Source organism: Colius striatus, chromosome 18 (genome assembly GCF_028858725.1).
Source record: "Colius striatus isolate bColStr4 chromosome 18, bColStr4.1.hap1, whole genome shotgun sequence".
NCBI lineage: Eukaryota > Metazoa > Chordata > Aves > Coliiformes > Coliidae > Colius > Colius striatus.
The window spans coordinates 6,490,119-6,506,013 of NC_084776.1; the positions used below are offsets into that span (position 1 = coordinate 6,490,119).

At 53.6% G+C, this 15,895-nt stretch overlaps 2 protein-coding genes across 2 annotated transcripts; both read right to left on the reverse strand.

Moving 5' to 3' along the window:
* Window positions 1-290: 290 nt before the first annotated feature.
* Window positions 291-11,833, reverse strand: MYCBPAP (MYCBP associated protein). The gene is made up of 19 exons (XM_062011173.1): window positions 11,602-11,833; window positions 10,905-11,026; window positions 10,166-10,325; window positions 9,956-10,059; window positions 9,310-9,472; window positions 8,873-8,988; window positions 8,031-8,181; window positions 7,681-7,796; window positions 6,931-7,031; window positions 6,213-6,306; window positions 5,650-5,839; window positions 4,944-5,131; window positions 3,984-4,124; window positions 3,530-3,805; window positions 2,631-2,752; window positions 1,793-1,914; window positions 1,203-1,333; window positions 830-1,009; window positions 291-374 (listed from the first exon to the last, which is right to left on the reverse strand). The coding sequence occupies exons 1-19, from the start codon at window positions 11,831-11,833 to the stop codon at window positions 291-293; spliced, it is 2,793 nt and encodes a 930-aa protein (XP_061867157.1).
* Window positions 11,834-12,441: 608 nt separating this feature from the next.
* Window positions 12,442-15,809, reverse strand: RSAD1 (radical S-adenosyl methionine domain containing 1). Its single transcript, XM_062011174.1, has 9 exons — window positions 15,663-15,809; window positions 14,968-15,101; window positions 14,683-14,887; window positions 14,145-14,510; window positions 13,987-14,050; window positions 13,752-13,899; window positions 13,417-13,471; window positions 13,226-13,329; window positions 12,442-13,119 (listed from the first exon to the last, which is right to left on the reverse strand). The coding sequence occupies exons 1-9, from the start codon at window positions 15,807-15,809 to the stop codon at window positions 12,966-12,968; spliced, it is 1,377 nt and encodes a 458-aa protein (XP_061867158.1). The 3' UTR covers window positions 12,442-12,965.
* Between the last annotated feature and the right edge of the window lie 86 nt (window positions 15,810-15,895).

Below are 15,895 nucleotides of genomic sequence, written 5' to 3' on the forward strand. Positions count from 1 at the left end.
ATGTTGACTGGCACGTCTCATTCTTCTCCCTCAGCAGAAATGCCAGGATTTTCTAGCCTTAACAGTTTCTGAGGCTGTGATATTTCTTGCCTTGGCAAGCCATCATCTGTAGAAGTAACAGATGATCTAGCAATAGTCTGGCATCACAGCATGTCAGAAAAGAGGCAGCCCAGTATTTGCAACCAGTGCCTGACTTCAGACAGAAGAATCTCTCACTTGAGCTGTGTAAATAGGGCTAGTTATTTATTTGTTAAAAGCAGGTCTGTTTCTAGTGATGAAGGGCTTCACTCTCACTCTAGAGCAACCTTTTTTCTCTTTAGGTCCTCAAACAAAGCAACCATTCTGCTCACCATGGAGCCCAGCAGCCCGTAAACCTGCAGCAGAAATGAGCAGAAGACAGTTGTGAAAACACATGACGAGATGCTGGTGGCAGAGAGGCTGTCAGGAGCAGGTCAACCTATGGGCACACACACAGTTACATACAAGTGGCTGCCTGCTAGCAGAGCTTAGCTCTGGTAATAGCTTTTCTGGCTATGAAGTGTGTTTAACATTCTCTGAGATACAATTAATTGTGCTGATCCCTCAAGAGCCGACAAGCATGCAAAAGGCAGCCCAGAGAGAAATCCTGCCCGTGGCTGTGTGGTGGCTGCATTTCTGGGGGCAGATCCCAGGCTGGAGTGAAGAATCTTTCTATTTCCCACTCCCCTCACTGCAGAATTACAGACAGACAGCTGTCAGCTTCCTGAGTTTAACAAAACCCTTCTGTCTCCACCCAAGCTTACAAAGAACAAAACCAACAAAGAAAGAGAGAAGCTTTGGTCAGACTCACTTGAATATAAAGCTTTTCCTGGTATTTCTGAAACAGAACAGTGTCCATCTGCTCCTGAGAAGGTCCTACAGTGTCTGGACTTACAGCTCCCAGGGGCTGTGCTCCCTCCTTCACCTCCAGCCATGAAGTGGAAGATTTCAGCTTTTTCTCATCTTTTAACTTTATGCTGCTTGAACTTTCCTGTTCAGGGCCAGACACAAAACCAAACAGTCACATAGACCAGAACCCTTTCCAGATTGTTGCAAGATGCACCTCCCAGAAGGAGCATCACTTTCATTGGGCTGGAAACCAGCTCCAGCTCAGGGTACAGCCACCTCAGAGTGGATCACACTGTCCCCAGCTCTCAGGTTTCAGCAGCCATCCCCACACATACCTCCTTCTCCTTCCCTGCTGGCTTTGTTCTTTTTTTGCCTTCTTTATCCTTACCACCCAATGACCTTCTCTCTTCTTTCCTGGTGGCCACTCTGTCCTCTTTGCCTCCTTTTACAGGTTGTTTGATTTCCACTACAAAAAACAGAATTTCAGTTCTCCAGGAGAAACATTTTCACATCCAGAAAAACAAGCCCACTGCATGTACAGTCCCTTTGCAATGGATTTCCCTCTTAATCTGAGCTGTACCAGACTGAAAAACACCACCTTGAAGAGTTTAAATAAGGAAAGAACAGGTCTCAGAAGTGTATCAGAAGGAGCCTGTTAAGACAGCTAATGGTAAGACAGGGGTTTCTGGGTTGGCCTGTGGGAAAACCATGGCTACATCTAGCTAAAAGGAAAGGTTTATGTGTGTGGTGGTCTTTCAATGACCCCAAACCCAATATCACAACTGGTATCACACAATCTGCCTCTTTCTTATAAAAGCTTTGAGGGGGAACAGCTGACATTGCCATTTCAGTTGAAATTCACCAAGGTTTTCTGGATTTCCAACAATCCCCAGTCAGTGGTTGTTGTGCTAAAACTCCCATTTACCTGTTTCCTCTGGAACAACATCTGCAGAGGTAGAGGTGTCCTTCTCAGGCAAGCCAAGCAGGGCTCTCAGCCTCAGAGAGTGACTCACTAGACCATCAATTGTCTCACGCCACAGCTGGAGACTGAGAAAAGCATCAGAATCAGGAGGGAGACAAAGCTCAGCAATGACCATCTTGGTTTACCCTGTGCCCAGGAGTGAAGCTGAGAGCTGCTGTGTCCAACTAAAGCAGTAAAACAGCACCCACCCTCTCCAGCTCTGTGCAGAAGGATGTTAAATGACCGTCCTCCTGTTTGAGGTCTCTAAGGTTTGCAAACCACTGGGCTCACAGGGAGTATTTCTGTGAAGCTACAACTGCTTTTCAACATGACACACGTTGGTAAATCAGCATCAACCTGCTCTCTGTGTTTACTAACAGGAACCTGCACCCTTCTAATTTAGAAGCAACTAGAAGCTGTTGATGTTTACAGTCTGAGAGCCTGAGAAAAGAACAGAGAGACTATGAGAGAGGATAGAGCTACCTCAGTAAAAGGGTACCAAAAGTTACCCCAAAGTTTTATGAACACAGGCTGGAATAACCTTGCCAGAACTAACCTGGTGCAGTCCTCAAAGCTGCAGGAATTAGATATTCTAAACTTATCTCCAGATTAACAAAACCAAAACAGGCATTTGGGTCCTAGACAGCTGCTATAATTAAGCTGTTAAAGCACAGAGTGTAAAGATGACTTCTAGACCTCATATAATTATCCCCACTCTGAATCACAGCCCTTGCAACAGAGCTTGCTGAGGCTGCTGATCACATGATGCATTTACAGGCTCTGTCTTGCAAGGGTAACACACCAGGTTTGATACAGAAGGTCTGACTGAGTTGGTCTCTGTTCAACACTCAGCTCCAGCACTGCTTCATTGAGCTGGGCCAGCGCTGCCTCTCTCTGCTCCTCCTCAGGGATTGACATTATAGCCTGATGTGAGAGAAAACACAGAGTCTGTGGAGGAAGTGCCCGAGCTCAACAGAGCATGCCACAGACTCTCTTCCTGGACACCAGCCTGAAACCAGCTTGCAATGGGCAAGATGTGCCCTCCTACTCAGCTGAGATTTGGCCAAGGTAGACACACAACCCAAGATCTGGGGAGCAATCCCAGACCCCCCTGTCAGACTGTGAGGCCCTTTGCAGCTCCCCAGGTGTGCTGGAGAGCAGGATCCCAGTGAGTGAGAGGGCCCAAGTTAGGTTAGTTATAAAGGCGGCAGAAAGGTTTCCAAGAAAGCACTCCAGAAAAACTGTTCTGAGAACCCAGAAGGGTTAATCCAGGGAGGTCTGTACTTTATCCACAGCCCATCATGAGTGGCCCCTGAGTGCCCTGCTGAATAAGGAGAGCTCTCCAAGAAGAGGAGCCCTTGGGGAAGCCACAGGAGGCCGTAGGATTAGCCTGCCCCCAACATTCCATCCTGAGATGACCAAAAACTAACAGGGGAAGAGCTTAAAACATCTATTACATTGTCTGGTTCTTTTTTCTTCTTCCAACAGCAGCCCTGAAAGTCTCTCCTGGGAGCACTGAGAGGGTGTGGTGAGCAGAGCTGAAGTGCTTTCCTATGGCACACATTGTAAATGCTTTCTAACTGGTGGCACATTGTAAGCAGACCTTTGGGTGGACTCACACCAGGGCAGGATGGGCTGTTTGTAGGCAAAATGAAAACACCATCAGCTTGTCACAGCACTGGCAGGAACAAGGGTGAGCACCTGCTTAAAGTCCTCGATGGAGAGGTTCCATCCTGAGGAGCCTGTTTTTTCCTGCTCCATGTTCCCCGGAGCCTCCTTGAGTGTGTCCCTCCAGGCTGGGGGCTCTGGGGTGCTGCTCTGAGCAGGGGCAGCTGCTGAGGTCCTCTCCCAGTGCTGCATGTCCTCTGCTCTGCTCTTCTGGCCCCAGAGCACTTTCTCCTCCAAGGTTGAAGGAACAGTCACCTGCTGTCTCCACAGTTCATGCAGCTGCTGTACCACTCCATGCTGATAATGCAACTGTGATAAAGGGGAAAAGGCAAACAGTGAAACGAGTTGAGCCTTACCTCTGCAAACCCGACTGCTAGAGCCTCCATGGCAGACTCTGGCAGCCCCCAGAAGCCCAGGGGCTGCACCAGTCCCATGACTCTTTCCCTCCCTTTTTCAGTTGTGTAGCCCATCAAAGAGCAAACATCACCTTGGGGTTCTTCTGGTGGAACAGCTCTTCCTCTGTGACACAGGCAGGAGATGGGCTGCGCTCCGGGGTCCGGATCCTGGCAAGAAGGTCCTGCAGACTCTCCTTCACTATCGCAGCACCTTCTCGAGCAGCCAGGTCATGCTGAGGTGCCACAACCACAACAGCACTTGTGAGCCCCAGTTCCACACACAGACACACAAATTCATGTGGTATACATGGTTTCAAAGTAACTGCAGCCCCCACCAAGCAGAGCAACACTTAGAATTGTACCAGGGAACTGTTTTGGTTGGAAAAGCCCTTGAAGCTCCTGGAGTCCCAGCCCTCCCCTCACCCTGTCCAGCCCACCACTAACCCACAGCCCTCAGCACCTCAGCTCCACAGCTTTGGGATCCCTCCACGGCTGGGCACTACCCCAGCTCCCTGGGCAGCCTGGCACAGGGGCTGACACCCCTCTAAGGGAAACAGTTCTGTCTCAGCTCCAATCTCAACCTCCCCTGGGGAAACTTGAGGCCATTTCCTCTTGTCCTGTCACTTGTTACTGTTACTTAGAACAGCTTTTTTTCAAACACACCCCACAATTTCCCCCCTGAATTACATTTTTCAAAGCATCCAGTGATGTTCAACTTCCACCTCAACAAGTATCACAGTGCAGGACACCCAGTCCCAGAAAGTGACTACTGGAATTCACAACCAGGAGGAAAATCATTCTTTAAAGGACCAGAGTGAACAGCTTAAGAGACACAATTGTGTCTTTATTGACACCATTAGACTGCAGGGGTTCTTCCAGGTTATTGAGCAAACCTGCTTGGGTCTGTACAGATGTTCTGCAAATAAACTGTCACCTCACTCTCAGCCCCAACTGCAGAGCAGTAAAAATACCACGTCAGCCACTCCCACCTTTATCCTCTATTTGCATATGAAGTTCAAAGCTCACAGTTACCCAGCTACATGCTTGGTTACCTCCAGTTTCTCTCTGAGGTCAGCCCATTTATCTTCATACACAGCAATTCCCCAAAGGGTGACCTGCAGCAGAGCTCCTCCTAATAACACAGGATGTGGCCTAAATTCCCAGGACTCACTGAAAATGCCTGCTCTCTCTGACTTGAAAATAAAGGAAAACTTCCTAGTTTCCCCAGGCAAAATCACACCTGAAATAAGGGGAGAAAAAAAAGAGCATTGGACTGCAAGAAGCCACCTGGTCAAGTTGACCCTTCCCCAACCCCACCCTGAGTGTCCTTATCTCTGTACCAGGCTGTGCCCCCACAGCCTGGCTGCTTACCAGCTCCATCCAGATATTTTTCTCCTTCCACATTTACTTCCAGTCACTATGTTACTGAACTGGTGGTAGTGCCACTGTGCACTCCCTTTACAGGAGCTCAGTGCTCTCTCTGGCAGATTATGCCCAGTTTGCCATCAAAAAATGATTCACTTCTCAATATTCCGCCCATTTACGTCCAGAGTAGGAGCAACCTCCTTGCCTTTGAAGTCCCACCAAAGGGATCTGCTTCTCACACCTCTTTTGGTGTGAGTCAGCTCTGACACCCAGGGTGGCTTCCCAAGGAGAATCACTCAGCAGGCTCACTCTGCCATTAGTCAGGCTCTGATAACTCCTGGCTACGTGCTCTCTGCTCTATGCACACAGGTCTCAGAGGTGAGCAGCTCATACCTGGCCTGGTATCAAAGTAAAAACACTGCATCCTCTTCCTATGGGTTTCTCTGGAAGGAATCTGCTGGGGAAGCCTCAGCCAGTTGTACCAGATGGCAGTTGTGCCATCATTGCTCACTGTCAGGGAGCTTTCAGCTTTCTCAGCAGCCAAAGCCTCGAAGGTGAGCCGGGCAGCGATGCCAACTTCATCCTACAAGGAAGAGGAAAAAGACACAGCTGACCATTTCTCAAAAGACAAAGCTGACAATTTCTACTCTACTTGGCAGAATTTATCTTGCCTGAAGCCATACTACAAATACAGGGTGGAGCCTGGGTAGGAGAACATGGAAAGCAAGTGGTCACTATACAGAGAGAAGCTGGGAATCTGAGCCTCACTCTGCAGACACTGCAACCCCTTCTGCTTCAAGACCCCTCTAGAGCACACGTAGGGACACTCTGCACACTCTGTTATGCTCAGAATAAACCCCCCATTCTCTGGCCTGGGAGTGATACACATTGAACAGCTGTGACTTGGGAACTCAAGCAGGGTTAGCTTGACTAAAGAGCAAAAAGAGAACAATTACCCTGCAAGAAGTGGTGCAGTTGATCCAACGAGCAGGCTGGCCACAGAAATTTAAAGATGGACCCAGTACTGCTTCTGGAAGCCCACTGGAGTCACTGCTAAAGAAAAAACACCCAAGAACCAATGTTTTTGTGGAGTGAAATGTACTTTCAGAGAAGGGAGAAGCAGGGGTTCACATGACTATTAAATACATAATCCCAACTAATGCTTTTCCACATCACCTCTTTAGGAACAGCCCTGCAGATGTGCTAAACTCCAGTTACTTGTCACCATCAAGGACAGGACAGAGAGAATATCAAAGAGTGCTACTTGCCTATGGAAGTCTGAAGGCACATGACTGAAGAAGCAGAGGCTCTGCAGTTGTGCCCATTATAGATGGAGAGGACAGGGGTAAAAAAGGCAAAAAAGGCTGGAGAAAGACAACTAGGTAGAGGTAACTAGAGCAGAATCCCCGCCCTGCCTAATGTAAGCTCTGGAGCCACACAAAGGGCAGACTAGAGGAAGGGCCTCAGAATAACCTTTTCTCTGATTCTTGCTCCTTAGGCCCAGGGAAACAAGGAACTGCTTGACTCCTGTATCTGGTGATTATAATCTTAGAGTATCCCTTTCATTGTGCCCCAGTGGAGACTCCTCTCCACTCTGGATAAGAACAGCTAACCCCTTACAGCCTAGGGGTGTATACCCAGCCTTCTTTATTTCTGCCATCAAGTAAAACTCACAGGTTCTCAGACTCTTGGGAAGTGGTGGAATGTGGCAAAGGCTCTGCTGAGACAGATGGGAAAGGCTGCCCTTTACCAATCACCTCCAGCCCATCCAGGTCCTGGACATGCAGAAAAACAAGGAAGTTGAAATATAAACCAGACAAATGCAACAACCAAGTCAAGTGCAGTTGATTGTCTTGCTCCAGGGTGGTTTTTAGAGGTATCCAACAAGCGACACAGTCAGGGACCAACTCTGGGCCTCCCAAGAATCCCAGGTGACTGCATTCCCCACCACAAACCATGAATGGGTGGGAAAAATCTCCTTCACACACGTTTCTCATCCCCAGGGATGAGTTTCAGAAAGAAAAAAGTGATGTTTGTTCAGTTTTTAAGAGGAAGGGCTACCTGCCCTCGGGAGATTACTTCAGATGCCTGTCTTCCCTCTGCCCCAAGACACTAAAGCCAAGTCCTACTCCAACCTTTGGCAGGTTTTTGCATTGTCTAGGCCTTGGCAGCTGTGTGTTGCTGGTGTGGGTTCCTGTCCTGGGGTCCCTAGGCCAGTCCATGCCACGCTCTGGGAGGCTCAAGGCAGCTCTTTCACAGGTGTGTCCCATTGGAAATGTGGGAACTTCCAAGAAAAGTACCATGGGGATAAGCTTTTGATTCTTTATGCTTTTGCAGATCCAGTTCTTGGCAATTTTATGTTACTCTACAGCATCTCACAAGAGATGAGAGATGGAAAGAATGGCTTTGATCCTCTTGTCTTACCGGCTTATAAAAATCGAGTTCCTCTAGGACAGATTTGAGCTGCTGCTGTCGATGCTTCAGGAAAAGACTCTTATCCCAGGTCTGATGGGCAGGGATCCTCTTTGGAGGCTTCAGACCTGTGGAAATACCCACACAAGGGCTCCCTGGCAACATACCCACATGCCTATTCATTTCACTCTCTGCCAAACTTTGGCCTCAAGGTGATTTAAAGAGGAAAACAGATGACTGGGGAGCAGCTTGTGCTGCAGCTGTGGGAAGGGGCAGCTACACCGTGAGCTGGGAGTCACTGCTCCTTTCTGCTGCTCCCTCCACACTCACAGCCCATTTGTGTGGGATCTCTGTTCCCTTACTCGTTTCCATCTGCACAGTGTGGGGTTTCCCCACATGAGTGACTGGCTCTGGGTAGCCCTGTTCTCTCTGAGTCAGCGTCAGCGTCAGGCCTGTGAGTTCATCTCCAATACGCTCTGGCTGCGCCCAGAACTCGCTTCCTCTTCGGTAGCCCTGGGGTGGAAAACAAGGCCCTTTGAGAAGCTGCCTGGTGTCTTCACAGGGACCAGAGGCTCAAAAGAAGAAGAGGTCTAGCTCTGCTTGTATGGATATTTTAAAAGTCTATACATGATCATTTTCTGTGAAGCCAGGCAAAATCAGGCTGCTGTCAGAGACAAAAGGAGGCTTCTTCTAGCTAGTGCTACATGGAGGCTGAATGATACTCAAATAAAGCCTCACACAAATGCAAATCCTTTAATAGTGCTGTACATGTAAAAAAATAAATGATCATTTAGTGTACTTCCATAATTCTCCTGGCTTACACATATCCCTTTCTCCATGGCAATCACTAAAATCCACCCTGAAGCTGTCAGATCTTTCTGTCCCCAGAACAGCAATTGCAGCATGTCTCCATGTCACTTCCCAGTGCCTTTGGTGAGAACCAAGCAATGGCACTTGTACATGTACAGCAGCTCCTTGGTGAGGAGCCAAAGCAGACCACTGCTTTCATGTGACCAGTGTGGATAGCGTGGCTCCTCTTGGTATTTTTAAAGTCACTGAAAGCTCTGCTTGCACACTGGGATGAAGCACTTGGGAGTGGCTTTGATAAATGCCTAATGATGGGTCTTCAGAGAAGTTACTCATGAGAGCAGTGCTCTTTCCCAAGAGCAGAGCAGACAGGAGGCAGAGGAAGTGAGGCACTCACCTTTCCAGGAAGCAGGGCAGGGAGACTCCGGTCAATGAGCTCACGTTCTTCCTGGATTTGCCTGTAATCCTCTGAGATGCTCATCAGCAATTCATTCTCTGGCCTCTGGAGAACTTCTATAAACAAGGAACATCAAATCATCACTGCTGCTCTTCTTCTGGCCACACCCTTTACCACCACTATTATTGACATGTAACCCGCTTACACTGAAGCCCATCAAACCCATCTGCTTGCCCCAGCCAGAGCCCCCAGCCCACCTCCCCATAGCACCCACAGCCACGGGCCCCAGCAGCCTGGGGAGCTCTGAGAACACAGAAGTAGACTGCAGCAGCAACAGGATTAACCCAGGCTGCCTACCAGCATCACAGCTTGTTGTGGCGCCAAACGCCCCCATCCACAAGCACAATCAGCCAGGAGGAGGCCTCAGCCTCTCTCACCTCCTAGGTATTTCTCCTGCCTTTTCCTCATGGCCATATTATGGTGCCAGTTCTGGAGAGCTTTGTGCTCTGCTGCTGGGGTCTGATGAACCTTTTTCTTCTTCTCTCCTCCAAGTTCCTCTTTGAAAGGTGTAACATCTGGAACCTCAATACGATCTGCTAACTGAGGGGCAAGGAAATGTTTGATTAACCTCTCCAAGCACACACAATGAGAATGGGAGAGGGAAGGAGAAAAGAATTCTTTAGCATGGCAGTACTTCCACTCTGAGAGGAACAACACCAGGACACAAGGAACACACTCAGAAACAATGGAAGGATTTATCTGAGTAATTAGGGCTCAAGCAATGACATTGCTGCAACACCAGCTCTTCCCCGGCAAGCCTGATGCCAGCAGCAGCAGCACACATGGAAGAGGAAGCCTCTGTAATCACTCCCCCTGTGACCTCGTCCTGCTCAGGAGACTTCAAAACCTGCTGGTGCAGTTTCTCTGAGGACAAGCCCTCCCTAAGGAGGCAGGGAAAGCCACACCTCAGGCCTGACCCGCTCCTGATAGGTGCTGAAAAGCATGGGAAGGTGCTGCAGGCACTGCACTCCGCCCCCAGAAAAAGCAGCGCACAGCAGCAGTTTGGTCAGTTCACAAACCAACCTGAGTGTTTCCTCTGGCCAAGGCTTCCATTTTGAACTCCTGCAGACTTCCCAAAATGTGATGAGGGAGAATCTCTTTACATCCATCATCAAACAACCCTGGTCCTACAAGACACAGACAAAAGAGAAGACCCCAACCCCAGAGCCAGGTGACTAAAGCTAGGCTTAGCAGAAGCAAAACCCAAAGAGGAGCTGTGAAGTTTAAGCCTACCAGAAACAGTCAGTGGTTCCCTGGGTGCATTTGGGGAAGCAGGATGTGCTACCAGGAGATGTTTTGCCTTCTTTGTCTCCTTGGGTTGGTATTTTCTAGGGCGGTATTTCCTCCTAACTGCAGCTGTCCCAGTGTCACAGGGCGGGCGGGGAAGATGGAGCTTCAGGAAACAGAGTGCAATGCACTGAGCTACATCCTGACTCACCTTCATTCCTTGTCATCCTTCTACACACACAGTTTTAGCAGTCCAGGCTGTTCCTGCCCCTCAGAGGCACGTTACACGGCTGTGGAGATACCCATCTCAGTTAGCTACCCTTCTGGACTCTGCTTTGTAACTGGGGCAGGGAAAGAGATTTTTAAATCACTTTCCCAACAGTTTTCTGCTGCGTCACTTGGAGCCAAGTGGCTCCAGTCCCAGCTTGACTTGAGCTTTGGAAGGGATACCGTGACAGTTCCTCAACAACTAACAAGTCTCATTAGACCAGAAAGCTGGAAACAGAATTTTGAAGAGACAGGTGGCTGATCCTTCCATTTGAAAAGGCTGTGGAAGGATCAATAACCCTCTGCTTCTACCAACAGAACCTGATGACCTGACAAACCCTAACAAGCAGGACAAAGTGGAGCGAGAACTGAACTCCAAGAGTGGGGTTTGGTTCAGTGAATGGATGGCAACCTTTGTGAAACACACCAAATGAAAGTGTCAGGTGAGGTAGCTGTTTCTATCAGGACAGATACATACTTTCTCCAGGTCCTCCACCTTGATTGCAAGAGCCTGGATGTCATCTCTTTGCATGACACGTGAAAGGGGCTCAGGCTCCTCTGCAATTACTGAGGATAGCTCAGGGGTCTTTTCCTTCTTGTCTGAAAAACAGATGAAGAAATCTCGTCTTCAACTTCCCAAGGAAACCACATCTTCCTCCTTCAGCCTGGTTATTCATTTTTGGATGAAGTATGAGGAAAAGTGTTGCACAGAACAATTCAATTAAGCACCTAACTGGGAACTCAAACTCAAAGAAGCTACAAGGACCAAAGTGGGTCACCAGGCTTCAGTTGTCTCATGCCTTCTCTTAGATGAGACAAACACAGCCTGAGCTTCCTGCAGGTAGGAGAACAAACTCCTGGGAACTCTGGCTGCAAGAGAACACAGTCCTCCACCCTCCCCACCTCACTACGCTCCCCGGGCACTACTCTGACAGCAAACCACTGGACTTTCAGAAGCTCGTTTCAGAAGCTGTGAACCAGCCATTCCCCCGCAGAGGCGGGCGCAGGGGGCTACGGCTACGGCAATCCCGCCGGGGCTGTTCCTCCCTTATCCCTAATCCGCCACTGCCCTCAGCCAGGGCCGGCTCCTTGAAACGCCAGGAGCCCTTCCCGGGTAGTAAATAAACACCAGAGCAATCCAGGAGAGGCCGAAGCGAGGGGAAGGGGCAGGTTACCGCGGCTGCAGCGCTCGGCTGGGCAGCGCCGCGCCACACAGGCCCCGGCCGCGCTGAGGGCACAGCCCAGGCCCGGCGCCGGGGCCGCCGCCGTGCCGCCTCCTGCCGTCCCGGGGGGGGTACAGGGCCGGGGCCGTGCCGCCTCGTGCCGTACCGGGGGGTACAGGGCCGGGGCCGCCGCCGAGCCGAGCCCGGAGCCGCTGCTCGCGTCCCGCCGCCCCGCGGGTGCCATGGCAACGGCCCCGAGCGGCGGCCAGAGCGGCGCTTCCGCCGCCGGCGAGGGACAGCGCCCCCTGCCGCCCGCGTATGCGCACTGCGGCGAGCCCCCCAGCATCAACCCCTGCACCACCCCCCCCACACCACCTCCCAGCATCACTCCCCAGTATCATCCCCCAGCATCACCCCCCAGCACCACCTCCCAGCATCACTCCCCAGTATCATCCCCCAGCATCACCCCCCAGCACCACCTCCCAGCATCACTCCCCAGTATCATCCCCCAGCATCACCCCCCAGCACCACCCCCCAGTATCATCCCCCAGCATCACCCCCCAGCACCACCCCCCAGCATCACTCCCCAGTATCATCCCCCAGCATCACCCCCCAGCACCACCCCCCAGCATCACTCCCCAGTATCATTCCCCAGCATCATCACCCCCCAGCATCATCACCTCCCAGCATCCCCAAGACACATCATCACCCCCCAGACACAAACCAAGGCACTGCCTTGGCTCTGTGTGTAGGTTGGCTTGTTGCACACTGGCCATCATCTGGTTTTGGATAACAACCCCCTCCCAGCTCTCCTGTTTCTGCTGTTACCATAAAAGTCAGTAAAGAGCCCTCTAGCAGTCTGTGGTACCTGTCAGAAGGCAGGCACTGTTTATTGCACACAGGCATCCCACATGCTGGGTTGTACAAGGATTATATTCCCTGTTCCATACCTATGCATTAGATTTCCCAGCCATATGTACACCATGTCCTATCACATTTACACATGGCCTGGGTCTCTGAAGGTTCCCCGTGGGGTCTTTGGTGGTCCTCAGTGGTTTGCTGAAGAGGAGTCTCTTAGTATCCTTTCTATGAACACTCAGCTCCTTCTTCTACATATGGTCTTTGTCTCAGCTCATCACTCTGTACAGAGTTCTTAGGTTTCTTATCTTGGTCTTGCTGGGTTATCTGCATCCCCTCCAAACATCCCAGACAGAATCTTATCTGAGACCCCCTGTGGCAACTATAAGTCAATCCACATGGTTTGTTTCTTATCCACCTGTGCACACAAAACCTCTCAAAACTGTTGAAGCAAGCACATCAGCACAGCAAAACCACCACAAAGACCTAGCAGAGCTTTTCCATCTTTCAGCCTTTGTTCAAGCAGCCTCACCACCAGCCCTGTCCGCCGTGGGGCTCATCTCTGGGGCCTTACTGCCATGGCTGAGGGCCCAGGCATGCTGCAGCTGGCACAGCAGCCCGGGCAGCAGCGAGTCCAGCAGCGCCAGGCCCTCCGCGGTGCACCGCAGGCCCCTGAGGAAGCAGCCGTGGCTGAGCCCTGCTTGCCACATGGGAGCACCCTGCCACCACCATGGCACCCCTAGGGCTCATCCACCACCATGGCACCCTCAGGGCTCACCCACTGTCCAGGAGCAGCCAGCCCTGCTGCTGCAGCGTCCTCGCCTCTCCTGGTGCCCTGAACACGGCCTCCAGGCTGAGCTGGGGGGAGAAGTGCCCCCAGCGCTGTGTGCCCAGGGTGCAGGGAGGGTTGTTAGCAATGGGTTCTTAAGGGCAGGTGGATTTTAGGGTCCCCCTCGGGTGGATCCTCACCTCGTGCGTGACACCCTCGTCTGTGCGCAGTCCCAGGGCGAGCACCTCCTCCAGCCTGCGGGCACAGGGAGAGCTGTGAGGTGGCACAGGAGGGGACACAGGGAAGATGGGGGTCCCAATCATAATGGTGGGGGTGGGAAGAGTCCTGCAGAGCTCATCCAGCCCAACTCCCTGCTAAAGCAGGTTCCCCTCGAGCAGGGGCACAGCAACGTGTCGAGGTGGGTTTGGAAACCTCCAGAGGAGCCTCCACACCCTCCCTGGGCAGCCTGGGCCAGGGCTCCATCACCTCAGCACCAAATAAGTTGCTCCTTGTGTTTCAGTGGAATTTTACTCACTGCTCCAGTGGGCTCAGCACCACTCTCCTCCTGGTGCCGTGCCCCCGGCTCTGCACCTCCTGCATCCAGGCGTCCGGCTCCAGCGTCTGGACACGAGCCTCCCGGCTGCAGCCGCCCTCAGCCCACGGCACAAACCGCCCGTGGGCCCCTGCAAGAGCAGGGGGGACACACAGCTGAGCTGAAGGGGCACACACAGCCATGCATGACCCTCCACCAGCCCACCACCACAGCTTACCTGGCCCCACGCCGATGTACTGCTCAGCCCGCCAGTACGACAGGTTGTGGGCACTGAGGGCACCCTGGGGGAGAGGGTTGCATGGAGTGAGAGGGGGCTGAGCCTGCTGGGGGGGCATGACATGGGGGGGAGGGGGCACAGCATGGGGGACACCCCACCTTCCTTGCAAAATTGGAGACCTCATAGTGGCGGAAGCCAGCGGCCACCAGTATGGCACAGGCTGTGTGGTACATGTCAGCCAGGAGGTCCTGGGGGGGTGTGGGCAGGGATCCCCCCAAGACCTGTGCCGCCAGCGCTGTGCCCCGCTCCAGCGTCAGCTGGTACAGGGAGATGTGATCATCACAGAGCCCCAGCGCCATCTCCAGTCCCCGGGCCCAGGCGCTCTGGCTCTGCCCTGGCAGCCCGAAGAGGAGGTCAAGGGAGGTTCTGCCAGGGAAGAGCCTCCGTGCCACCTCCACAGCCTCCCGTGCCTCTGCAGCCGTGTGCTCCCGGCCCAGCAGCCGCAGCTCAGCGTCATCCAGCGACTGTGGAGACAGCAATGGCAGTGAGGGACACAGGGGTGGAGAGAGCAATGGCAGCGAGGGACACAGGGGTGGAGAGAGCAATGGCAGTGACAGACACAGGGGTGGAGAGAGCAATGGCAGTGACGGACACAGGGGGAGCGAGGGGGACAGGATGGGGGACAGCCCCTCTCACCTGGACACCGATGGAGAGGCGGTTGACCCCAGCTGCCCTGAAGCCAGCGAGGCGTGGGGAGCTGCTGGAGCTGGGGTTGGCCTCCAGCGTGACCTCGGCAGCAGCAGGGAGGTGGGCAGCCCCCGCCACGGCCTCCAGCACCGCCGCAATGGTGCGGGGGCTCGCCAGGCTGGGGGTGCCCCCACCGAAGAAGACGGAGGTGACTCTGTAGGGCAGAGGGTGGGGAGGTGAAGGTGAAGGGCCCAGGACTCCACCTGAGACCCCCCCACACATACATACACCCACCTCTGCACCTGGCCAAGGCGGAGCAGGGTGCGTGCCTCCCGCACCAGGCAGGCGCGCACGGCCGCCTCGTCCACCGCCGGCACCACGTACTTGTTGAAGTTGCAGTAGAAGCAGCGCTTGCGGCAGTAGGGCCACTGCGGGCACAGGGCACCGTGGGGGATGACCACACGCCCAGGCACCCCATTTTGGGCAGGGGGACAGCCTCAGGCATGGACCCAGCGCTCCCCACTGCTCCCATGGGCACAAGGTGCAGCCCCCCTTCATGTGCACGGCTCAGGGACTCCCTCAGCACCTCTCCCATGTGCATGGCAATGGGCCCCCACAAGTGCCCCATGGCATGTGCCAGGCTGGGATGCCCCCCATGTGCAAGCCCCGGGGTCCTACATACACCCACTCGTGTGCACGTCCCTGGGGATCCCACATTCACCACCCAAGCTGTGCAAGTCCCTCATGTTCCCCCATGTGTGTAATCCGCGGGGTCCTCCCCCAACTCCCGCGTGTGGCAGCCCCCTGCCCCCACGTGCACCCTCCCAGCTTTGCAAGCCCCAGGCCCCTTGCACGTTCGCCCCCGACATCTGCAAGTCCCCGGGTCCCGTCCTGCTACATGTGCAAGCCTGGAGGCCGCCGTGCACCCGCCTCGCGTGCGATCCCCGGGACCCTCCCACGCGTGCACGGCCCCGGCATTCCCCGCTCACGTGCACGTAGAGCGCGGCCGCGGCGGGGGCGGCCGGTCCCGGGGCCGGTCCCGGGGCAGCACTCGATGCCGAGCCCCGTCCCGGGCCGCCCCCGCCGGGCCGCCCCGCAGCAGCGGCCGCCGCCCGCCGCCACCCCCGCGCCGCCATCGAGTCCCGCCCCGGGACGGCCCCGAGCCCCGGCCAGGGCGGAGCGGGGAGGGAGCGGGGCGGGCGGACAGCCCTGCGCTGCCGGC